Raw genomic sequence first — 26,432 nt, forward strand, 5'->3', positions numbered from 1 at the left:
GGGAAGCATCATGTCCCCAACCCCATTAGAGCTTCAGTAATAAGAGTTCAGCCAGAAATCTGCCCATCCCTGTGAACTAGAAATTCCTTCTTTTTTGTGTCCAAGTGCTGTTAACTTTAACCCTGGCTAAAGGGTTTGTCAAGTATAGTTGTAGTGCTGTTGCTTCCGTATGATGCATCGGTATCTGAATGTCAAAGTAAATACAGGATCTGGAGCATTCTTCCACTTCCTTTGGTCACAAATAAATCGCAAGTGAAAGCTTATTCACTAGCTGCTTCAAACCAGGCAACTACATCAAATATATAAAGACAAAGGGTTTGGTTTTGATGTTTGAAAATTATTACATTTCTTCCTTTTGCTTTATCCTCTGTCAGCTACAGCCACTTTCTGTACTAGAAGAATAGAGAAAAATGCTTGTATGGAGCAGAGCTGACTGACAGGCTTGTGCAATGGGCCAGGGAGCAGCCGGTGAGTGAAGCACCTCCCTGGCAGCCCAGAACATCAGAGGAGCTGGATGCAAAGAGAAACTATCACTATATTGATCCATTAATTCTGTTTTGTTTTGTTTTCTGTTAATACCACACTACTGCTTTATTTGAGGTCACTTATGGGGAGCACTGGGGATTGTGACAATATAGCAAGCTAAGGCTGCTGACACTGATGAAGGTGGGAGGGAAAACATATACTTAAGTAAGAGAAGTATTTGGCCCAGTGTCACCTTTTGATTTTATACAATCAAAGAAAAGGAAAATACTGTTGCTGACAGTGCCAGCTTTTAACAGTAACTGCACAATTACAGGACGTTGTATTAGAATTTATATTAATACTTAATTTTGGATTTCACCTCTTTTTTTTATCTTTGCCTCTCATCTTGAAATGTATCTCTTTTAACACCTGGCCACTCTGGAAGGACATATCCCTGTCGTCAACACGAACAGGGAATGCAGAGGTAATCTCAAATTATTTCTGCAAATACAAACTTCTTAGAGAGTTTAATTTTTGCAGAAGTTCATGTTGAAATGTATGTGAGCCAGTGAGGCAGATAATTTATTCAGGCTTACTGAATGCACTGTTTTTCTATAGTCTCAGTTAAATACTGTGAATGAAGATTGCCATAGTTACAGCTGAGTTCAGAAATTAGCTCTATTGTATCATAATTCTAGTTTCTTATCTCGGTTCTCTTGCTCTGGTACAATGAAAGGCACATTTCCATATCTGTAATTAATCATGATGTGAAAGATCTTGCTCATTCATTTAAAAATGCTTGAGCAAATGTGGGAGGAGGGACACGTTCTATTCTCTTGTTTTCACCAAAACTAGTGAGCGACATGGTACTGCCTGCACCCAATCTGCATGCCTTCTGTGCGTAACTTTGGCTTAGCCCTTGAAATTTGGTTTGGCATTTTAATTCATTGCAAAAATATATACTTTAAACAGGTATGCCCATGATTTCCTCTTATGAAACAGATATTGCATGTAAAGACCTGCATTACACTGGCATTTATCTTGGCAAAAAAAAAAAATATGTCCCAGTGTGACGGGAGTCAGCAGGTCTTAGCACTGATTTCTGTGTGGCTTGGATCAGGTCTCAAGGTGGTGTCTGGTAAGCAGGAATTGTCAGGGACTTCATGTAATATCTACTGAAGAGTGAATGCCTTCTCCTCTAGATGAGGAATGACAAGGTATCGGTCTTACTGTCAGAACAACTTGTCTCCACGAGCTGTTTGCTAACACATCACAAATGACACATGAATAATTGACAGTGATTCAGGAGCTTTTTTCAGGCTCCTGGGTCATTACAGAGCAGATGGGGAGCTGGGTCGTACTGCCCTGCAGGCAAGAACTCAGCAGGTCTGGGTCTGCCCTGTGCTCGCTGGTGACAGCAACGCCGGCTCTGGGCTGTGGGTCCAAGCGGGGAATGGGGCAGTGGCTCAGCAATGCAGCTACAGTGATACATCCATACATGTTCCTGCCTTCTGCTTCCCACATTTCTCGCCTGCAGCCCAGCCCCCTTCCTTGTGCTGCCTGTCATGCTCCATGGACCCTTTGCCAGGACAATGCGACTCCCAAAGCTAGAAATAGGGAACTATTCAGTTTTATCTCAATGTGTTAGATACTGCTGGTTCAGTGAGTTGAATCTGCCCAGAGAGGAGGCAGAGGGCTGTGGAGCTGGGGTGAGGGGAGCCACTGGCTTCCAAGGAGAAGAAAGGGGGAGCAAGGGAAGCAGGTCTGCCTCTCCTCTTGGCTCCTCTCTGTCATCAAGCTGTGCCTTTTGAGCTGAAAGGTGTGTTGCCATGGGATTTGCTAAAGAATCAGTATCTCTCCCTTAATACAGTAATGAGAATAAATACGCTTTATTCTTCTGGGATGGTGGATGGGAAGGTACATCCACAGTGCAAGAGGGGTGCAAGGGACAACCTTTGTCCTGTGAACTTTTTCCTGGATTTTTTTTCCCAGACAGGAATAAGGCATGTGAGTACCTTGCAGAAGGGATCCACTGGCCATTTGGGACAAACCACCATAAACTGAAAAGAACTTCACTTTGATATTTGATGCAACACTGGCAGAACATTAGGGAAAACAAGCATTTACCGTGCTTTAATATTAAAATCGAGCTCTCTGAGATTATATGCACATCACATGTACATAGTGGACATAATGAAATATGCATTTCATACCTGTAGTGAAATAAAACTTCAGTTTACTTGCAGCCCGTGAACTGTGATGGTATACTGTGATGGCTGAGCTTTGCTGCTGATGGATCACCGTGCAAGGATGCCTTATGCTGTGGGCTGAGCCACTTGGTGAGTCACTGGAGTAGAATGCACAGTAGAAAAGCTCATTTCCCCAGTTACTCAGAGGTAAAATATTTTTGGATCCATGCCTGGGTTGTGATAGAAATATTAAGGATGTTTCTGTTTTTCTGATAAAGTTCCATTAAGAGAGAGATATCATTGCTGCAGTTAGCACTGAATTCTTTCAGCCTACAGCTGAGGTTTCCTTTACAAATCAGTTTGCGTGGTTCTGAAACATGCCTTGAAACAGTATGGTCAGCTTCTGTACTGAACACAGAGGACTGCATTTACTCTTTCATCTTTGCTTTGTATTTAATCCCCCGTAGCAAACTGGCATTGAGCCCTCATCTGAAACATCAACCGTAGGAAATCTGTAATTTTCCAAGCCTTGATGGAGTAATTAGAAGATGAAAAGTCATATGATAAGAAAAAGATTTTAAAGATATAAATGCAAGTTTAGCCCAGTTAAAGCTACCCAAGTTCTTAAAAATAATGAGTAGAATTAAAATAATGTTTTTAATTAAAACCAAAGCAGTGGAAGGAGTGCCCAAATTTTCCCGTAGTGAAAATCTGACGAGGCTAAGAATGAAGTAGCACTGGAGTGAGAGGTCAGCCGGTAAAATGGGTCATATTCTGTGTTCAGGTGTCTGTGCACAGGGCTGCTCAGCTCTCATGACATCTGGATGTGAGTGGCTGAGCACAGAACTTGCTCTGCCAGCAGCAAACACAGCGAAAGCAGACAACCAAAGAGAAAGAGGTAAAGGACTGATCAGTCATGTGTCTCCATGTTCAGTAAACCCATGTCCATCAGGGTGGGGAAAAGGGCAAGCCATTCCCCAAATCAAAGCATTGTCTCTCCGTTTATTTAAGTCTAACCTCTCCTAAACATTTTGGGATTTGCACCTGTTCCATTTCTGAGGGGGTGGCCACTTGGTTACGGAAGGCAGCAGGGTCATCTGAGTTGCATTTGGTTCTGATGGACCAAAAAAGGCCCCATGCTGATCACGGTGAAGATTTCTGCCCGTTTCTGCCGGATGCACAATACTACAACCTAGTTGGCAGATGCTTTTAATGCACTAAAGCAACAAGATGGTCTGGTAATCAAATAATGGTAGGGAAAATAGGGTGACACATCAGACCAGGTTATATTTAACATCAAAAGGCATCTCATAACCCTTGCTGTAGGCACCAAACCTCAGCGATGACAATGGAAAACCTTTTCTCCCCCCAAGCCACTCATGTTTCCTCATGTTCTCTTTTCTGTTGTTCGTCACATCACTCACTCCTTTTACTTTCCACAAGCAAAAGAAATTATATGTATTCAGTGCCTTTCTTCAAGCCCTTCTGGAGTTACGGGACACTTCCTCTGCTCTTGGCTTGGGATCTGCCACCCTTGGCAGCTGGTGCTCCTTTGCTCACACGTGCATCACATTCGATGCTAAACCAGAGCTCTGAAGGAACATGTGAGTACCTGGTACGGTTGTTAATGAGGAATTCAAGCTGGTGCTTGTAACTTAGCAGACTCTTAATCATGGGTAATTAACCAGAAACAGCAACGGAAGCACTTGAGAGAGGGAGGTTGTACGTGTGTGCTTTGTCCCGTCAGGGGCTGGGAAGTGTGTCTGTCAGAGCTAGGTATGTGCAGTTCTGCAAAATGCCCCTGAGTGTCACCTTTAGCAGGAGCCCTGGAGACTGGGTTGCTCTGAGCTGCGGGTGCTCAGTGCTGGTAAGGCATCTAAATGGCTCAGCGTGGGTAAGGAGATGAGGGCTGTGGGTTTGTCACCTTGTATGAGAAGCCCTTGGACTGTGCGTAGTAGCCTTTGCTCCCTCCAGCAGTGTTAAATGACCCACCCAATTGGACATCCAGTCTTGCCCTGGGTGGTGGAAGGAAAGGTCTACCCAGAAGAAGACACTTGTAGCCACAGCTGAAGCAGTACATCTCCTATTCTGCCCTATCTCTGGATCTCATATGGGCAGTTTCACTCTGGCATACCCCAAGAGAAGCAATACCTGTTATTATGACACCTTGGAAATCATTGACAAATAGCTGTTATAAACATCAAATCCAGGAGAGATAAGCACCTTGATGAAAGAATGAACTGTATATACTCAATACCATAAAGCCAGAACTGAGGGAAATATATTTTCCCATAAGAAATCCACAAGAAAACCTGCAGTTCTTGCAACAGATGGGAGAGAGGAAAGGATGGAGAGTTACAAAGCCTGAGCACTCTCCTTTCCTAGGGGTGGGAGGATCTGGAAGTTTGCTCCTCACAGATCACAAAGCAGATGCCCAATTTCAAAATGAAGTTTGGATAGTATGAGACCTGAATGGAAATCCTGGGGTTTAGGTCGGTTGTTTAGGGTTTGGTGCTCCTGTAAACCTCCTTTTTCCCCCAGGAATTTTCTTCTGCATTACCCAAGTCCTCTTCAATGCATCCGGGCTCCTCGTTCCCCAGGCATGGGCATGGGAACCTTACTGTCCTTGATGTGAGCTGGTATCCTCTGGGATGCCAGACTCTGTCTTGCACTGCAGGGAGCTGTAAGCACTGTTGCTGATAGGCATCTCCAGGCTTCCCAGCCCTGAAAAATAAAGTCTGAAATATTAGGAGGCTCCCAGAGACATGGATGCAGGAGTCCTGGGCAACTGTGCAGCTCAAGAAACCAGTGAGGCATGAGGCAGGTGCTGAAAAAAGTCTGTTTCTTTTTTCTCAGAAGTTCATTAGAAACTGCCCTGCTGGTTCAAAGCCTGCTGATTTTGATGAACTGGCATTTTCTGACGAAAACTTGGTGTTCTGATGGGAAAACTCCCACCAGCTGTAGGATGTATGTTACCGCCTGGCAGAGCTGCAGTGGCCAGTGTCAGCCAGGCCAGCAAGCCCTGAGCCCCCGCGGTCCACGTCTGCCTGGGGTCTGCAAGCTGCTTCCAAACCGGGCCAGGACCGGAGAGGAGCAGCGGTGTAGGCAGGCAAGTCCTTCTTCACATCTCCTGCAGCCAGCTGCTGGAAGGGCCTGGCCTGCCCCTTCTTTGCCTGTTGATGCAACAGGGCTACCAGGGCTCGTGTACCCCCAGAGCACTTTCTAATTTGTTTACTGAAAATGGCGAAAGCCCATTTTTATTTCTGTTGGCAGAGGCGCTGTAAACGAGCAGGCTGCTCTGCCTTCTGTGTTAGCAGCAAAATTGCCAGCTAAGCACCAACTCCCGTACCCTTTTGTGTCTGATGCTCAGCAATGATGTATGGAGCAGAGCAGCAAAACAAGTTGCCTATTTACATTTTGCTATGCTGGGGGTGAGAAAAAATGTGATTTTAACCACTGAATTGACCGAGGACATAAACAGGAAACGTATGTGTATGCAGGTGGGTATATGGCCCAGCATATGATTTCATGGAAGTATATTTTGCATCATAACTGATCTAAAATAACTGGGGTTTTGGTAATGTGTAGCTATTTTGCCTCAACTCATACGTTCTGAGTAAATCTCCTAAGATGTAGATTGCAGAGGTAAGAAGCTGATGGCCCTGGAGTGATTTGCATGTTGTTCTATGTAACAATATATGTATGTAACATATGCATATAACAATATGATATAAAGCGTTAACTCAGATTATTGTAGGCATAACATTACAAACCCAACATTAACTTGAGATAATTACAGGGAGATTGGGTTTAATTAGGACTGTACTTTCTCCATTGGAAACACCAGTTCTGCTGTTTTGTCCCTTTAACCTCCTCACTCGGCACAGGAGCAGGGACAGCACGGGGTGGAGTTACTGGTGGCAGGGAGGACGTAAGACAGACACAAGAATAAAACACACCAAAGACACAGCATCAGGTGGGCTGGAGCAAATAAATGTAAGCAAATTCATGATAAGAAATAAAATAGTGAATATTTAAGGTCGCTTCCTGGCAGGAGAAGTTTTATAACCTGGTATTTTGCAGCGTTTAATACATTTTTTTTTAATCTGCTGTCCTCTGGCCTCACAGATATGTATCTATGTAAACTTCTATATTTACCCCTCTCCCTCTATGAGATCCTATTCCATGCACGTTGTTTTGAAGTCCCTTTAAGACACGTTTTGTGCTTTTGTTGGACACTTAAAAACCTGACTAGGGTTTAACGCAGAGGTTGTCATAAGCAGAGGCAGAAGGCTCTTCCTTTGGCTTCTGCCTTAAAATCATCCCCTTGGCAGCCAGCAGTGGTGGATCTGATACGCAGCCAATGGATGCGATGCTTGGAGGAGGTCACGGTTTTGTTCCCTTTGAAGAAACCTCAGCACGGAAGCCCAGCTAGCAGTGCTAGGGTAGCTGCTGGAGAGACAGCGTTTGGGCCAGAGCTGTGAGACCTGTGTGAGACCAGGCTGCGTAGAGCAGGCTTGGACCGGGGATCTCCAAGTGCTCAGCGGAGATTTGATGGCAAAGAGGTGATACAACATTTTGCAAAGTATTTGGGGGGCTTGGAGGGTTTCAGCCACCATTCTCAGAGGGCATCCCCAACTCTCTGTGCTGCAGCAGCGTTATGTGAGTTAAATTGCCACACAGATGCTTTCAGCCCAGGTATTTTTGGAAAGCAACAGCATATTTCATCAAGAGGCATTTCTCCTGTGTTCCCAGATGTTTTTACCTTCCTCCCCTCCAGCCCCCTCTGTCCCAGGGAACAAAACAAAATCCTGTATTGGTCTTGGATGCAGAATTTCCCCGGGGCCAAAGGTGGCCCTCTAGTCGCTTTCTGTCCAAGGAAAAGCCTGGCTTTGTCTAATCTGACTTCTGTCAGCAGCTGAGTGTGGGAGTAACCACACGGGATGGTGGTAGCCAGAGCTGCCTGGAAGCACCCATTCCCGGTGGCACCCTGTCCCTGTGGAGACACTACAGGGTTGGCATCCATCCTGCTGCAGGACATGCTGGCAGGGGACGCTCGGTGTCTTGTGGTGTGGTGGTAGGCAGGGTTGTAATGTTTGCGATAGGCAGGTGCATGAAGAGGGGAAATGTCCTTAGGATGAAAGAGTGGAGTTGTGGGCTTAGCAAGGAAGCGGGGCTTGGGACAACAGCCAAGCAACCCCCAGCAACATGTCCAAATGCAGTGTGACAACTGCTCCTTGTCCCTCAGGCGCTGAGCTTGCAGCGCAGAGTCCCTCTCTGGCTCCTCTTCCTGCAGCAGCGAGGAGGAGTTTCCTGCTGAGCAGAGCTGGGCCTGACAGCAGAGCTGCTGCTGCGCAATGGGTTTGATCCTAAGACGCCACTTCGATGCCAAAAGGACCGTTTCGGAGGCGGGTGTGCGGCGCAGGGCTGTGGGAGCGCTGCTGCGGCTGCGCTGGGAGCAGCAGCTGGAGAGAGGAAGGGGTGCCAGAAACACCCTTCCTCCCTCAGCCCCACAGCTTACAGAAGTGTGTCTTCTGTCCCACTTTTTTACATGCTCCCGAAGATGCTGGCCGTGGTGAAATCGCCCCTACCAGCTCTCTGCTGCATTTTAGGAGTGCAGCCCCCTGACCCAGGAGCCAGCCCAACCTCAGCAGGGCTCTGGCACTGGCACAGCCTTCCAAAGTCACTTCTCGGAAGCTGTATCTCATTTAAACCTGCATGCACAGGCACAGGCAAAAGGGGAATTATCTGATGCGTTGCTTCATGCTTTTCCAGAGCCTTCCTGTTTCGCCTGCTGCGGGCTGGTGCAGCCTTCCAGCAGGATTAATGGGCAGAGCTGGCTGCCTGGGGCCAGCCCAGCACAAACTCCTACCACGGCCAGGAAGGGGCTTCACTGAGAGGCCCCCTTTTCTCTCCAGGTTACAAAAGAAATTTAAACTTTTCTAACAGGTCATCAGCAAGACAATATTCTTAAGTCAATACTGTTCTGGGACTGAGCAAACAAGAGGGAGGTTGTTTAAAACATTTCTGTTCCAGGTTTGGCTCAAGTACAACAACCTTCGTTACATGTGTAAACCCAGAGAAAAATTGCATTTGATTAACAGCATAGTTCGTCGGAAGCATGCATGCCTTTCCCCGCTCAGAAATTAACCCTAAAAATCAAATGTTTCAGGAGGAACTGTGCAAGAACCTGTGCTATGAGGCAGCAAGGGGGAATAGGCCACAAGTGGGACTGCACCACATGCCTGGTGGGGTTTGGGGTTTTTTTGAAAAAGCATTTACAGGCACCAGCGTCACCGGCCAAAGCAAACAGGGCAATTTCCCCTTTCCTTTAGCTAAAATCAATCCTTAGCAACAGAGGAGACAGAGAGCTGCAGCATCGCCAGACTTTGGACAGGGATGTGAGCTTTGAGGCAGTTTTATGATTGCTTACAGCCTTCCTTTAAACTCTTATGCAATGCCTTGAGGCCAAGGGGGTAACCTGACCCTACTGACCCTTGGGCTGATGCTTACAAACCCCTGGGGGCTGGGGGAGGTAAACTTTTAAGCCACCAGTGTGGCCACCTGGCTGGGAACCATCAGGTTTGTTTCCAGAGGTGGTTCGGGATGGGAAAGTGCACTCTGGGGATACCCAGAACAGTTGTCGGCAGCCCTGCAGAAAGGTGCTCTCTATTCCCCACCTTGCTGGTGGTGGAGGTACTCCCGCAGAGTTTATTTTGTGCATGCCAGTGAGTCCCAGTGCCCTTACTGGCCCTGGGTGCCTCCCAGCAGGGACTGGCAGGGAAGCAGGGGAGGGGTAGCTCCCAGGAAGTCTCTGAGAGGGAAAAGGAGTTTTTCTCTCACAGCAGGCAGATTGTCTCGAGGGATCAGGCTTCGGTCTTGGCCACCCTCAGGGCTTCTGACACTTCTGGGAACCTGTCACAACAGCTGGCCGTGCAGAGCGAGGACCTGCCTTGGCCTGAGGCTACAAGGCCATGTGCTGGGGGGCTGCCTCTGGTCCCCAGGGGCGACCTGGGCTGAAGCCATGGACTGGGGTAGAAGAGACCAGTCCTTGGGATGTCTCAGGGATGGGTTTTAGGCTCATCTGTGAGAAACCTACTCAGCAGGCTGGGCAGCACTGTATTGTTTAGATCCAGGTACCCTCTGCTGGCTTCTGTTCTTAAATTAAAATGACATCTTCTCTCAATAAATACATTTCCTTAAAGTCTGCTTCAGTGTGCTTGTAACTAAGGAGATTTGGCCTGTTAAGTTGTCCTGTGGAGAGGTGGCTCAGTTTTCCTGTTTCTTAGCAGGAGCTCCTGCTGGTTTTGCTGTTTATCGGGAGGGACCACAGATACAGTCTTCCCCTCAACCCTACACATGCACACGCTTTCTCTTGCTCTCTATCACATCATGGGAAGCTTTTCACTTCATGCACGCAATTTCTGCTGGTTTCACCTCGAGTGAAAAATTCAGCCTAAATTGCTTTTGAAGCAGATGCTCTCCAATGTAATTGCTGTTCAGCAAAGAGGGGCTTGGCAGGAGCAACTTGTTCAGAGAAGTGTAAAAACCAGGTGCAGAGTCATGGGGCAGAGTGAGACACTGGTACAGGTTGCCCAGAGAAATTGTGGATGCACCATCATTAGACTTGCTCGTGGTCAGGTTAGACAGAGTTTTGAGCTGCAAGGTGTCCCCGCCCACGGCAGGGGAATGGACATGATGATCTTTGAAGGTCCTTTCCAGCAAAAGCTGTTTATGGTTCTATAATTGCTTATGAAATGGGAGGGTTGGTGTTTCACCAAAGGTCCCTCATTCACTCTAGGGGTGACTGCATGTAGAGGAATTATAGAGGAATGAAGCCGGTTAATTAACACTGATAATACACAGCTGTGGGCTGGGTTCAGGGGCGGTGGGTTGGCTGATGTGGATGATGTGCAGCTGTGGCTGGTTCCTGCTAATTAGTTAAATAGCTCTAAGGGGTGTGGAAGGGGAGCCCTGGGTGAAGAGAGACCAGGAAGAAGCAGGGGGAGGAGAGAGAGTGCCCTGCGTGTAGGAGGGGCAGCAGAGGCGAGACACAGGGTGCACTGGCCTGAAGAGGATGAAGAAACAGCATGAACAGTAGGTGAACCGTTGAAACCTTGTGGGGATTGGTGGCCGTGCCGGGGCAAGGTGTGCTAACTACTTATTGAAGTTAACCTGGTATGGGATGGTAAAAGCCTTGTTGCAGCTGGCTAGATTTGAGAGTGCTGCGACAAGTGCAGAGACCCAGGCCTGCCTGGGGAAGCGTGTGAGGCTGCTTGGCTGGGCACACACAGGTAGCTAAACACATAGTCACCCACCCAGGAGGAAGCCCAGGGATCCAACAGGGGTATCGGTGGGTCTCGTTTCCAGAAACCAGACCTGCAAGTCCCACTTACATACGTACCATAGGTCTCCTGAGCCTTTGTCACACAGAAAAGCTTGAAGACAGCAACATCTAGGACTGCCGGCACCTTTCTCAAGAAATGCTGTATTTGCTGTGACAAGAGAATCCGGTGATTCTTGGGTACGGTCTGAATGCAGAGCTGTGTGAGGAGGTGTCATCGCAGGGCGAGTGCCCCTGCAACATCGGCTGTGGGTCGCTCACTCTCGCCCTAGCTCAGCGCACAGGCGGGCAGACTGCAGCCAGCCAGGGACCGCAGCAGCACCGCGCGTTCAGCATTTACTGCATGCGCTTGCCACGGCAGAGGGGCTGCAGAGAAGGAGCACATCGGAGTGGCCCGCCCTGTATTTCCTGCGCCATGCAGAACAGAGCCAAAGGAGCTGAGCTGTGCTTTGCTCCAGTGCCTTGGGCTGGGCCCCGCTGCCCCAGGTGCTTCTTCCCAGATCTGGCTCCTCCACCTGATCCTCTCCCCACCTGGTGCCACCAGCACCTGCTGGGCAGCAAACCCTGCAGGCCCCCTGCTTACCAACACCCAAGCCCCCAGCCTCTTGCCCATTTAGATCCATTTCAGCGCTGCTGCACAGATGGTGTTAGGGCTGGGGTCCTTCCCAGCCGTGAGCCACTTCCTAGCAGCGTTTGTTACCGAGCACCCGCAGAGCTGGCTCGCAGTCCTTGCAGGCTCCTGGGATACCCTCCTGGAGCTGAGGGACTGACAAGGAGTGTGAAAGGCAGCTAGGGTTTGGCACTCCAGCATATACACAGGCACAGAATGTGAAAACATCCACCTCCTCCAAATACACACTGGTGTTTGCAGTACAGCTTTTCTAACTACTGGTGGCATGGCAATGACTGGGGGGTGGTGAGCTTCCCGAATTCTCTACCTGCTGCTTTCGCCTGCTGCACTCATTTCAAGCTCTCCCAGTTAAAGCAGCTGCAACCAAGCAGTGCTGCAGAAGAAGGGGAAGCTGAGAAAGCTGAAAGCCTGAGGAAACAAAAGCCATTCCCCAGGGGGGATCAACTCCTTTCTGTTACTCCATCTAGATGCATTCAAATGTTTCTGCTACTTAATTGCACCTTAAAGAGTCCCAGCCCTTGCCTGCTAATGGCTGCTGAAGCTGCAGTGTTGCCCTTGATGACAAATGATGGGAAATCGGGAGGTCTGGGTCAGAGGCACGGGGAGCACTGGTGGCACCACCAAAAGAGACTCCATTACCTCATGGTCACTTCTGGTTTGACATCTGGTGAGTATGGGCAACGAGTATTATAATTTCCAAGTGTGTCATTGAAACATCATGCTGCATTCATTCATACTGTCAGAAATAAGCCACTGGAGAGCAGTACGAGCTCTGAACAGCAGGAGAGGTTCAGGAAATTGTGGTTTGCTCGCAGGATTTGGGGTGAGGAAGCAAAACTTCCCTGCTGACAGCAGCCAACCCTCCCTCACACCAACCTGTGTAACGGGGGTCTTGCAGCTGCACATTTGTGGCTGCAAACCAGACAGCATCGCTGTGGGGTCCTGCTCTTTTCTGTTGCCAGGCCAGATGGTCCTGATCCACAGGTGTCAGATCCAGCTTTCCTGTCACTGTGCCCACACATCCCTGGGACCCATCGCAGCATCTCCAGCCTTCAAAGGAATTCATTATCTTGCCTTCCAAACAGCATATTGCTGGGCGCTCGGCAAATGCAAAGGCAGGATGCCATCCAACAGAAATAACATGCCATAGGATCAGCCTTCGGAATAAGAGCTGCAGCTGCCTGTGCAAACTGGGCAGCCATATTATCTTTTTTCTTTTTTTTTTTTCTTGGGAACTGGATCATGTCTACACAGAGGAATTTGTCAGGCTTTGTCTCCATCCCTATGCAGAGAGATGTCTCCCTGTCCCTGCAGGTTTGGGGTGCTGCGGGGGGAGCCTGGAGTCTCAGGCAAGCTCTGCGCTGAGCTTGGGTGCCCCATGGCACAGCCTGCCTCCACACAGCGATCTCGGCACAACCCCCCCCCCCCTCCATGGCCTATCACATGTCTGACCATGCAGTAGTATTTTCCAGTGTTGCTTGAGAGACCTACTACATAGGAGGCACAGATGAGCAACTTCGGTGTTTTCAGCAGTGAAGCTCAGACCTTTATATCCACACACGCAAAAAGAAAATGTTGAAAATGGGAAATGCAGCCTTTCCCTTCCCAGGAAAAAGTACACCCTGCCTCATTATGAAACAAACAGAAACTAATGACTACTGACCGTATGCTTTTAGGAGAAATGAACACCTGAGAGGTCCCTCTCTGGGCACCACCTCTGCTCCAGCCTTCTAGGATAATGTAGTAAGTACTGAGCTTTAAGCACAACTGTTATTAAACATAAAGATAGCAGCATAACTCCCGCATCCCCTTGCCAAGATTTCCAGGGGTTGGCTCTCTGCAGGCCAGGTGAACTTGAAATGAAGAGGTGAGGGGGTGAGGGGAAGGGCCCAGCCGGTGGGGCGGCAGCCTGAGGCTGTGCCCCAAAGCCAGTGCCGGGACCAGCTCTGAGAGGCTGCGGAGGGAGATGCTGGTCCCTGCAGTGCCCCAGCAGCTCCACAGCGTGTGGAAAGGATTCAGGGAACTGTGGGACATGGAAGAGCAAAATCCATTTGCCCCAGCTCAGCTGCCCCCAGTGTGGCACGGATGGGAAGGGGGATCAAGCCCAGCTCTGGGAGATATGGAGCTGTTTGCTCAGGAGGTCAGTTGGCACGACTCTTCTTGTCCCAGGGATCAGGCAAAGCCAAAAGCAAATAGTTCCATTCAGCATTTGCAGGAGGAACTGGAGACACATTTTTTTTTTTTTTGCATGATTTAAAGGGGATTGTTTTTCCCATAGTTGTAAACCAGGGTGAAAAGGTCATGGAGACCAGGGGGTTTTGTCATTCCAGTTTCTCCTGTGCTGCATAAGCCTTTCTGCCACCCTGGCACCGAGCTGTAAAATGGAAATTCAGTAACTGCTGTAATAGCAGGCACTTATTAAAAAAAAAAACAACAAAAAAACCAAAACAACAAAACCAAACCCAACCACCGAAACAAACAATATAGATCTGTCCCTTAGTTGTCGCATGTTTTCTAGGCATAATTGCTTTAGTGCTATGACATTTCCTTCTCCCTGGTTAGACAATAGCCTCTGCTTTTGATACCATGAGCAATACAGGTTGTGAGGAGGTTGTCTGGTGTGGGCTCAGCTTTCACAGATTAATAAAAGAACAGCTCTGAAATTCAAAGGGAAATTCTTAGTCTGGTGATGCGGTGCTGCCTTGTCTCTGCAGAGCTATCCCACAGCTGAGCTTTGCACACTGAGTATTTCGTAATTAACCCCAAGGGCTGCCTCACCTCTCCCCAGCTGCCAGGCTTACAGCTACTCCTGCTGTCACACAGGTCACCTGGGAAAACTAAGGGGGTGACAAGTCTTGAGAAGCGCTGGTAAAGCAGTCTGGATCAGAGGGATATAGATGGTCAGGGCTCTGAACCATCCAGGCTTACCGAAGCCCTAACAGGATGGAAGATGTTTGTCTTGCAGAGAGGCAAACGCATCTCCCATGGGGTTTCCTGGTGAACATCCCCCAGGCTCCATGATCCCCAGTCCAATCTGTGGATCCAGGTCCTTCCTGTGGGCACCGGAGGGCAGAACCACGTGCGCACTCCTGCCCGAAGAGGCTGGCAGCAGCTCAGCCATCCTGCCCGCAGGGTGACATCCGTGGTCCTGCTCTTACTGGCAGCCCGTGGTGGGCCAGTGAGGATGGTGGCTTTTCCAGGCCACCTGTAGCAGGTGTCATCGGTCTGCTGTGGTGTGGTCTGCTGTGGTGTGCTAAGCCATATGAGGAAGCTGGGAGTGCTGGGGTGGAGACGGTTTATAGACAATAAAGGAGGCAAAGCTGGAGGAAGCCAGTGCTCAAAGAGCAGTTTGTTTGGAGCCGTCTCGGTTTCACTCCTCCTTCCTTGTAGACATACGCGGAAGTTGGAACTTCATGCTTTTAAACTGACTTCTGTGTTTGGCTTCTCATCCTTGCCAAAGAACCTGCGCTGCTACCCTGAGGCACACCTTGGCACCCAATTCATCGCCACCCAGCTTGGCAGCGTTCTCCTGCAAAGGCCACTTCCCCTCAGCTCTGGCTTTCCCCCGTTTGCCCGGGGAAGCAGGGACAGGCAGCGGCTGCCCCAGCACGGAGCCCCGCTGCCAGACCCACCAGTGGGGGGGCAGGGACAGGATCTGCACATGCCAGCTGGAGGTGCTGGGGCGTAGCAAGAGGCTGTGGCAGGCGCCGCTTGAGGCACAGGGGATTGGTGCTTCTAAATGCTGAAAAGGTGTAGAAGGAAAGGGCATGATCCTGGGATCCTGGCTAGAGAAGAGACACAAGGGAGAGTAGGTGTTGAGGGAGACTGGTTTTGAGAGGTTTGATAGTTATCTCCTTCTACCGCCCCACTTGTGATTTTCGTAGGAGTGTATCGCAATGTCACCCTCCCCATGCCACCTGCTGCTCATACGCTGCCTTTCAGACTGAAAAAACCAGAAACCCCTGTGAACTTGGCTTGGATGGCATTGCCATGCTGCCCACGCTGCAGCAATCAGATGGGCAGGGTGAAATTTTGAGCATTGTGCCAGTTGTGCTTCTCACCTCTGGTACGATTTACCTCAATCACACCTCTGCCCCTACCATTAAGATGCACGCTGTAGTAAAATACAAAGTCCTCACTAGTAATCGAAATTGTGAATTTAAGAAGTATTCTTGTAGAATACTTCTTGTATACAAGAATACTTCTTGTAGAAGCTTGCCTGTATATACAAGTTCTAATTATTTGTGGAATTAACTGTTTTGGTATCTGACCCCTAAGACACTTGGCAAAAAGCAGCCATCTCATTCCATTAGTTGTGGCTATCCAAAACCATACCCTCCATCGCCACACTGACTGCAAACATTTCCTTATACTTGTCCTGACAGAGCTTCTCTGGACTGCAAAGCCAGATCCAGCCTCCTGAGGTTCCAGAGGTTACTCTGAAACCTCTCATGTTCATGGACGGAAAAGGGTGTTGCAGGCTTGGGCGAACTGATTTAACAAGTGCAAAAAAACTTCTCCAATCCTTGAAAATTGTTTATTGCCCAGAGGGACAGATACAAGAGTTTGAAATACCATGTAATTAAATAGAACATTTAGAAACTTGAAAGACACTCATATGAACAACACATTGTAGCTGCATATTAATTTTAAAAAAGGAAAAACATTAAGTTTTATCACAAGAAGTATTATCTTGAACAATATCAAGCAACAGGAGAACCAAGTGCAGTCAACCCAGTTCAAGTGTTCGATGGACAGCAAGAATGAAGAAAAGCTTCTATGAATTCCTGGAGCTTTTGACTCTTATAATTATTTCCTAAATCATGTAGAGTGCCTACATTAGCTGTATTAACATTTTTAGGTAAATGACCTGGAAAAATAAACCACAACAGAGTGCACTGAGGAGAAAGAGGGGCCCAAGTGACTGAACTGTTTTGACAGGACATTTTTAGATTAATTTACCATTTATCTGTAATGAGAGTTGCCCTTAGCAGTAGTTCTTGCAAATTGCAATGTCATTAGAGCTTTCACATGCCCTTCTGAGCAGCAGATAATTAAAGGCATATCTAAAGCAGGCTCAAAGCGTGACTCTTGCATGGAAAGGTGTACCTGGTTAGCAAAAGCATTGAGAACAGGGTACAGAACGAGCCCACATGCTGAAACATCTCCATTTCTGCTGGTACTGGTCTAATTAAAACTACACGTCTGTGTCTAAAGACGGCACAACCGCACCTTCATTTTGCTTGCAGATATTCCCTGGTTTACCTGGGTCCGGTTACTACATTTTAGTTATTCTGAGTGAAGTTGGGTCATAAATCAGACTGTTCTGGAGGAGGGGTGTTTGAAGTGTGGTTCCATTCCCTACAATAGCTTCATGACTATGAACACATCATCAGAATTCACGCTGAGAAGAAGATTGTCCCTCTTGTTATTGACAATGACGCACAGTGCTACTGCTGGAAAGCGACAATAAGAAAAGTCCTGCATTAGGGTGAGCCGTTAGGGTCATACTTGCTCGCTTACGGACCACAGCAACTTTCTATACCCCTTTAGTCGTATCAGTCACCTTACATAAATATGGTCACATGAGAAAGACTGTATTACCTTGTGTACACTGACATTGCAGTAGGACTTGGGAGATCTGGAAAGTTTAGTTAAGTTTAGTTAAGCTATGCAAAGATATCAACCAAAGAAGTAACACGGACACCATGTAAGCCTAACGTTGCCTTGCAAATGTCCTACTGCAGACCATTTTTCAGATGGCTCCTTAGCTTACTTTACAGTTTTGGCACTCAGCAGATTACTGACAAGAAACATGACAGAATCCTCACAGCTAGTGAAGTCATACAGTTGGTACTCAGTGGAAATATGATTTTTGGTTGTTTTAACAGATCCAGAACCTAACGGACACTCTAATTACTACATTTACTATAAAGGCAACAACATTGGTTTTATTTATAGTGGACGTTTCACTCTGTTGGAAGTTTTGTGTTCACACCTTTTTTGAGGCATAGTGTATACCAACAAACTAAGAACTGTGCACATAAGCAGACAGAAGTAAGGAAAGCATGACACCGAAATGCCCATGTTAAACCGATTATTAATACATGGATGTCCCACTGAAAATCAACTCTTCATTTATCTACCTTCTCATAGCCTTACTGGCAGACACATTCTGTCACTTAATAGCAACTACATTGGACTAGCAAGCCACACAGGTTTTGCAACACCAAAAGCAAATGCATTACAGCAATAGTGACCCTGAGATTTATGTCCGTGTTCCTGTAAGTTTAATACCATGATACGGTATGAGAACATGTTCCTCTTTATGAAGCCAAGAAACACCTGAAACAAAAAGCTTCTTCAGCGCAGATAAGCATGTCTGCACTGCGTATCTGCTAGGTCCAACTAGTTACGTCCTCAGTCTCTGTTTCAGAACAAGCTTGCTAACCATGACTTACATTTTTATGGTGTTTTTGCTGGTGAAAGTCCCTTGTTGAATCATCTAAAGACAACAGCTATAAAACTAGCAAACACTATTCATGTTTGACCATTTACTGAAAAACATGATTTTAAAAAGGTAGGGAGACTTTTCTGAGATACAAACGGGAGGTAAACACCTCACTATAAGGTGTTTTGAAGGCCATTCATAATCTCCCTTAATACTTAATAAATGGCACTTGTATAACTATTAACTTGTCTAAATTCCAGAAATAGGATGATGGCAAAATTATTATGGTCTCTGTGTTATATCTAAAGATAATAAAGCCAGAAAATTAAGAGAGACAGAGGTACATGAGCATATATAGGCACCTGTGAAGACACTTCTGAAAAGATAAGAACAATGGCTTCTATTTCACTTGTGTGGAAACAGCACAGAAGAATTCCTGTTGTTTCCCTGGGCACCTCGCATCAGATGACAGAAGATCAGGAACAATCCCTAAATACCTACAACCACCTCCTCTGCTCTATCATAACTAGCCCATTTTTCTGCATTGCTGTAACACTACTGTATCTCAAGCGCAAGGAAACTTTGTCATGTGTAGTCCACACCCAAGAAAAACAATGATAAACTCCAAGAGAAGAGACAAAAGCATACAACATTATGACACAATAAAGAAAAGTTAAAATTTCAAGTTGGAATCACTGTAAATAAGTGATCTCTAAAAAGTCCTCTTGAAATATTAACTTAATTCAGACCAGATCCTGTGCTGAATAAAACCGGAAAGATGTTTTGCTAAACATCAAAATAAATTAAAAAGAAAAAAATGTAAAGGATTTTCAAGAGAACTTGAGGTGACAACCTCTTCTGCCAGCCAGAATCGCCTCAAAGTGAGCAGTCCCTATCTTATCAAAAGCCATTAAATAATTTTTATCTTATTCTAATAATAACAACAGTAAGTTTACTTCTGTTTTATTTTTGTGTACCTTTCCTTTTAAAGGCCTATGGCTTAGTGTTCACAAATTTAAAAAATGTTTCTAAATACACAATAATAAAGCTTAACAGCATACAATATAAAAATGATGAATTTCAAAACCATTACATTATTATTATTGAAAAGTGCACAAGAATTAATCTGTGGGTCAGAGGTGCTTTGATTATGGACATAATTTCCACACTTAACTTCTCAACGAAGCTTTTCATCTTCTTAATTAAATGAGAAATCTTTCATCCACCAAGGTTTTGGATGCCAAATTCTTCTGCCCAAGTGTATTACGAATAAACCTAAATATCTAAGAACATTTCAGAAAAAGATGTATTATTGAAGAAATACTTAAACTAGTATGTTTCAGTACCTAACATAAAATATTATATTTTCATAATATATTTTAAATCATATTATCTTTAAAATTAATTTTATCTTAAAATCATAAATGAGTGACTTAGGTGCTTAACTCCCTTTAGCAGTTTTGAAACATTTCCCAATATTTTTCCACCCTGAAATTTGATGTAATTATGTGTGATTAACTGTAACAGATATTTGTGTTTTCTTTTGAAAGTTATTTGTAGCTTCTTTATTCATGACAGATGTGTGAATAAAATTTATGCCTCACAAACCTATTTGACAAAAAAAGGCAAAAAACTTATTCTATAAGCTCAGTATAATCTTCTGTCACCACATACAGCTAACTTACTGCTTTAAATATCTAGTTATCTATATAAACTTCCATACTAACCCATATTTTCAAAATATTACTTTGTCCTTAAATTGAAATTTACCTCTTGTTGCAAATATGTTAGAATAGCTGCTAAAACAAAACTCTGGGAAGCCAGATCCACAACAGAGAAAAACAGGATATCAAAGATGAGCAGCGTTGTCTCATTGCCATAATAGAGAACATCACTGAAAGACTGTCCTTCATCTACAGAAAGAAAATAATTTTTGAAAAATAATTGTTTCTGTGAAGTGCAAGTTTGTAGAGTTCATCAGTCCAGCTGAGAAAACTGGTAAGCAAAAGGAAAGTCAGAGCAGGATCTAGTTACGGCATTCTATTTAAGCAAAATAATTTTTTTTGTGATTTGTGATAAAAGTGAAAAAAAAACCTTTTCATTTATAAAATGGCTTAATACTGAGAGAACACAATTGAAAAAGCCCACGTACCACATGCACTCATTCTGACATGCATTCATTTCTGAAATCTCAATCAGTTTGTTTAAAAAAGGCTGCTTTGAACAATAAGCAGATATAGCTTCCTTGTCACTGAATTTTTTCAAGCGTTAACTCTGGCCCAAACTCAACAGAACAATAAACCCCATATGCTTTAAAGCCTTACTTAGGAGGAGGTTCACAGCTCATTATCTTTGTACGCTGGTTAACAGATTCCCAGAAAATGGGTCTTTTAAGCTTAAAATATCTTCTTCATAGTCAAAATAGTCTAGACCACTTATTTTATCAAAAAGCACTACTTTCTAAAGAGAAAAGAACACTTAATTACAGAAAATTAGATTCTTTTCTCTTTTCTACTTTTCCAGAAAAATGCCTAATGCAAGTTTTATTTGAAACAGCCTATTTTCATTACAAATTGTATATGTCCTAATCTAAACTTTTGGGAATTATGGCAGTCTAAACCATCAAACAATTATTTATAGCAATGCTTATGATTACGAACTTTGGAACAGTGGCAGTCAAAAGCCCAGACCATTGTTGAATACCGCACAATCTGGAGACATCACATCATGCTTATACACTTAATTCTAACTCAGACATCGCATACCTGACAATATTTATGGCTGAGCAGACCCAGGGTGTAGAATAGGGTTTTGGAATGACTGATATCACAAAGTGTGGAATCACCGACTGAGGCTTAAGAAAGTCCTAGTTATAGTTTTAAAGCAGGTACTGGCTATCTGGCAACATTTATGACTAAAGCTAGTGCTTTGCCATGACAGGAGGAGAGCCCAAGCATTTAAGGAATTAGGTGTGGCTCAGACATTTGGACTGAGCAAAAATATCAGACTACAACCTTGGCTAGCTGGAAAGCACGTGCTGCATTCCTGATTACGTAAGTAAGGTTTGAGACTCAAATTAGGCTTCAGCTTTTGCAGTCCTGGTGTCATAGAACAGGAAGGGTTCTGCACAGCTCGGTGATGTCATCTGTGGATTGCTATTCTATAAGAATAATGACATATTTAGGATGTGTAGTGGTCATCTGGTAATATCTATAGATTGCATTACAGTTCTGATAAGGTTTAGAGTTTCTGAACAGTGAGGCTGGAGAGCCAAGTACTTGAGGAAAGAAAATCGGGGCTTGCAGCATCTTGGATTGCTAGTAAATGTTTAGTTTTCATGTAGGTGATGGCCATGTTTATGGCTAGGGGTAGAATCAGGATCTGAAGTAAGGTTTTCAAAGATATTTTTTGATGGATTCTGTACAGCTCAGGGACTGACAAAGCAGACTGGTAAGTTCACAGCTCGTATTTCATTGCAGTGTGGATACTGGTCCCCAGACTGTACCTGTTAACAGGAGGAGACCAGGACTCAGGGTTTCAGAACCTTGGAAATTGAGAAAGTAGAGGACCTAACACCGGATGAGGAGCCCAGTAATGCAGATATTGGTCACCTGGCAGTAATTCTGAATAGAGCCTTAGTGTTCCACAGCACCAATCTTCCTGGGATTCTGATTTAGGAACTTAGGTTGACAGTTGAAATGTAGTCAAGAACTTTCACTAAATCTGTTTTTAACACATGTACGTGTACTGGTCACTTGGAAATACCTATGGCTAGGTTTAGCATGGGCTTGGGATTCAGTATGATGCACTGGAGAACCCAAGTCTGACTGATTTTGCATAGTTCCAGGGACCAGAATCAGAACTGGTGTCACCCCTGTTTCTGCTGGAATACTCATTTTTGCTGTAGGTATTGGCAACACCTAAAAAGTTCAAAATAAAAAATTCAAGAAAACAAATGACTTAGTGGAGTCTTCATAGATGACTGGTGTATTAACATCAAGTATTCCACTAAAACATCCTCATTGTGATCAATATCCTCTTTAAAGAAATTGTCTTTCTGTACTTCTAGTTGTTTCGTAAGAAATTTGGTTCTGTATTAAAAAAAATAAATAGCATGGCACTACTTAAATATTGTGGGTCTTCCTTCCATTTACAAAGTGGATATTGGAGCTGGATAGCAAGGCAAAGGAGTACTTTGTAAACTCATGCACATCTCTACACAGTATCCTTTCAGTTGCCTAAAAGAAAAAACACTGCAGTCAAGTGACAAATTACAAATAGGATTTCTGTAACCTGAAGAACTTCTCTTAAGTACCTCCCTCACAAGCGGTCATTTAATGACCCCTCCTGCTGTAAAGTCCAGTTTAGATTGTACATCCTGGAAAGAAATCTACACAGAAACCTACATACTTATCACAGTACAAATACCGAGTCACAGATCTTTTTTACCATTGTAAAAAATGCTTTTCTCTATCGGTTCCATGAACTCCATGCCAAGAACCCGTTCAAGCAGCAACTTATCTTTAACAATATAATCCATTTCTTTATGAACCTATAAGAAAAGGAAAAACAATACTTCCTGGTTTATGATTTCAAAGAAAAAGTACTTGTTACAAAGTAAAGTACAGCTACTTAACCTTTATGAATGAAAAAAAGCATTGGTCTATTCCAAGACAAAAATAAGTACATAATAAAGGATTTGTCATTTTTAATAGGATACACTGTTGGACAGTACTCCTATGTTTTTTTTTAAATGAAGCACTGTTCCAGTTGCCATACAGTCTTTAACAAGTTTTTAAGGACATATGCCTAAAGAGAAATTACAGTCTTTCAGATTTACAATTTCTGTTCTCTACTTACAAAAATTGTATTTTCCTTAATATAGTCATTTCAATATACATACGTGATCAATAAAAGAACTGAGAAATTTGTTCATGGCATTGTATGCCCTTGTGCTTTGTTCAAAAGTATTTGCAGATGAGTCCAAAAGCCTTGCAGGACCACGTTTCTGAAATACAATATGACCACGACTTCAGTAGAAAAATTACATATTTTAAGTACCATTATCAGAATACAAATATCTCACTTACTCTTATCAGGGTTTCATGAATCCTGTCATAGTGCAGTCGCATTTTTCTTGAAATGGAAATCTGAAACGTCTGGCAATCTGTGTTTGGTATCAAACCTCTCTGACTACATAGATTTTCCTATATAATCAAAACAATTGTAAATTAAAATTATTAATGTCATTCATAGATCCTCTCTTTCATCTACACTTAGTATCTCTGAATATTTGAATCCACTGCACTCTGGGTTCTAGCATAGCAAGATTTTCTTAGGACATGAAATCCTGACCCCCGCTGTCACAAAGTCTTACTGCTCTTTTCAGCCGTGTTCAGTTCATTACCTTCTAATACACCTTTTGACATTCACTCTGAAGCCCTTTCTTTAATGTTTATAATTTATTTTTGTGCTTTGGATTCCTGACTTTTTCCATATGTTTTAAGGTCACATTTATTAAATCTCAAAACTCCCAAGAAAACAGAAAATTTGACATCCTCATAGGGAAAAAATCTGCTTTTCCCAAAATTGCATTAAAATAAGCAATTAGCAATAAATTACAGGAACAGATAGTATTATTCAAAATAAAAAATATGATTCAAAAGACTCCTCTACATTTCAGTGTTTGAGATTTAATTTTCACATGGTTATGGGTTTTTCTGTACACTTATCATTGAGATAACAATATCCTTTGTTTAAGGTACTTTCTTCCTACTTGTTCCTACAAAGACACAAGCTGTCATGAAGTTTAGTGCAATGTGCTGCAGTCTTATATTAGACATTTTACTTTTGCCTGATCTTGCAGCAAAGATACAACATATGACAAACTAGAAAAAATACTTATTCAAATTAATTTCTGAAAAGAATAGGTTATATCATTACAGCAGAAGAGATAGAATAAAGCAATTTATTGGAAGAGTAGATGTTTATTAGGAGTTTTTCAGATCTGTCTCTTTGTGAAAGCTTTTTGATGCGCACCTTTTTGAATGTGGCCATGAGCTCATGAAAAGCTTCAATATCAAAAAGAACGTTCTTAAATACATGAAAAAACTTTTTAGAAAACCAGGAATTTTATACCTATGAAATCTGAAGACATAACAGAGAAGACAGGAAAGAAGAAGAAAGATGAAGAATTAGTTAAAAGAAATACTGAGTCATATATTTACACACCAAGAGCTGGTATCTTTTAAGTACCATAATTTCGTGCAATGTAATGTACAAGTGCAGATCCATAATGCAAAGGTGTGGGATTTTTTAATAAAATAAATAATCAGAGCAGGTATAAACTTTAATACTTTCACTTACGGCTTCTCTCTTTAGGTTCATATTAATTTCTTCCATATTTGTATCTGCATGTCCATGCACAGAGCGACCATGGATGTAATAACCAAAGCAGCTGTGTGACAAGAGAAACACTGAAATCTAAAAGAGATGGAGGAAGAGAAGGATACTTTAACAAAACATTATAATTTTATTTTTGAACTTTTGAATTCACAGTGGAGATTGGCAAGACCAGCCCTTCCACAAATACAAAGTAGGCAGGTCCAAAAATAAACATGGCAGAAAAATATTTAATAACTCTTTTACTGATTAGTTTTTATCTATGTTTAACTAGAAACATATACCAGCTTTGTTTAGTTTATCGATGGCAAGGATCACTACTTAATTCCACAGAGCCAAAAAATTAAAGCAAAGTTATTAGCTTTTATTTTGATTCAAAAGTTATTTCTGTGATATATAATACATATGCATGATTCCAGTTGAGTTCCTAGGAGACTGTATTTAATAGAATTTCATTCAGTATCATACAATGCTTATATATCACATAAACCCCCAAATTAACTCTCTCTATAACCCATGCACTACATGGCTCTTTCACGGGAAGAGGAACAATGAAGGCTGGAAAGGCTGATAAAAGGGGTCGATCTCTGCATTTTTAAAAAGTTCTGGACAAATGAGCTAATCCAACCAGTTCTGATCGCACTCTGGTTAAAAAGGAATTCCTGAAGTACAAAGTTTGAAGACCCACATTTAAACTGGAGAAAGGCAAGTAATTCAGATATAAGTAAGTGAAAATGCATGGAAAAGGTGGTAACTGTCCAAGAGGGACAACCACAAAGTTCAGCAGTTGAGGGACAACCACAAGGTAGGAGCAGAAACTGAACATAAAAACATTAAATAAAACGAAGATAGCTGTGTATCTAAGACAAAAAAGTACTACAATGCGGCAGACAGAACAGCAGCAAATGGTTCCACAACGAATTTCTGTCATGATTTGTTACTTTTTAATTCTGTATGAGCATATGTAACCAATGTAACTTCACAAAACAACCTAAAAATCATATGTCTAGAAGAACATATTGACACCTATGGTTCCAGAATCTTTTTCCCATTAAAGCTTAACCGAAATCTTCTTGTAGATTGCACCAATAAAGTGAGCTGAAAGAAACATTGGCCTTAGCTGTTAGCCAGTAATCTGTTTTTAATCAAATTAAATTAAATTACATGAATAAATATTACCTAATAATCTAAAAACCATCTTACGTATTATTCTATTAAAGATGCCACTGTACAGATGAGACAAAGAAATACTTACATTGCTCATGCAACACAAATCAACAAATTGGCTTATCTTATCTTCAACAAATCTTTCATAAAACACAGAAAAGACCATAATCTGAAATAAATCAACCAGATTTTTTTTTATTAGTTCATCAGATTTCATTTTATTAAGCAATTAATTTCACAGTGTAACACCCACAAATTACAGACTTCTGTAGTGGCCACTATTACATTGGACTCTATGAAATGGGACTGACATCTTTCCTCCAAGTTGTAGTGATAACCTGCTTTTCATTTTGAACTTGGAGATGCTTCAAAGTTGTTTAAAACAAAACAAAGTAGTTGCATAAACTCACATCTTTGAGAGAATTAAAATTCTGACTACAAAGTAAGATGTCTCACAGCTCAGAAGACACATTTTGAGTTCTAAAGGAGCTGAAAGTCTAGATCCAGCAGAACAGCTAAGACTATACCCAATGCCATGATATGTGGTATAGATGGCCTAGTGATACATTCTAGCTTCCAAGATCCAGCCTGAAAATGGTAATTCAGTATGTCATGTGTTTCACATACCTGTAAGAAGGCAATGGCTAGCCAGAGTGCAGCAGACACACCAAATCTTAAAATGCGGCTCCAAGTAGCTATGTAACTCTCACTGCTTCTCGTAAGGCTGGAAGAAGAATCCATTAAAGCGAGGTTTGAAAATCCCACCACCTGAAGAGATTAGAA

The 26,432-nt window shown here is 43.6% G+C and overlaps 1 protein-coding gene across 4 annotated transcripts in view; it reads right to left on the reverse strand.

Moving 5' to 3' along the window:
* Window positions 1–16,152: 16,152 nt before the first annotated feature.
* The window catches only part of TMEM67 (transmembrane protein 67), a 35,658-nt gene continuing 25,378 nt past the window's right edge, over window positions 16,153–26,432 (reverse strand). The window contains exons 21-28 of one of the 4 annotated variants that reach the window (XM_080380745.1): window positions 26,277–26,417; window positions 25,738–25,818; window positions 24,447–24,563; window positions 23,171–23,287; window positions 22,984–23,088; window positions 22,530–22,632; window positions 19,851–19,993; window positions 16,153–19,363 (exon numbers count right to left, since the gene is read on the reverse strand). In XM_080380745.1, coding sequence (XP_080236871.1) covers window positions 19,283–19,363; window positions 19,851–19,993; window positions 22,530–22,632; window positions 22,984–23,088; window positions 23,171–23,287; window positions 24,447–24,563; window positions 25,738–25,818; window positions 26,277–26,417 — 888 coding nt within the window. In that variant the 3' untranslated portion in view covers window positions 16,153–19,282. Of the gene's footprint in view, window positions 19,364–19,850; window positions 19,994–20,105; window positions 22,319–22,529; window positions 22,633–22,983; window positions 23,089–23,170; window positions 23,288–24,446; window positions 24,564–25,737; window positions 25,819–26,276; window positions 26,418–26,432 lie in introns of those variants that run through there. The other 3 variants (XM_080380746.1, XM_080380748.1, XM_080380747.1) reach the window with 3 other exon arrangements.

The sequence above is a fragment of the Falco punctatus genome (genome assembly GCF_963210335.1).
Source record: "Falco punctatus genome assembly, chromosome: 3".
In the NCBI taxonomy this organism is placed as follows: Eukaryota; Metazoa; Chordata; class Aves; order Falconiformes; family Falconidae; genus Falco; species Falco punctatus.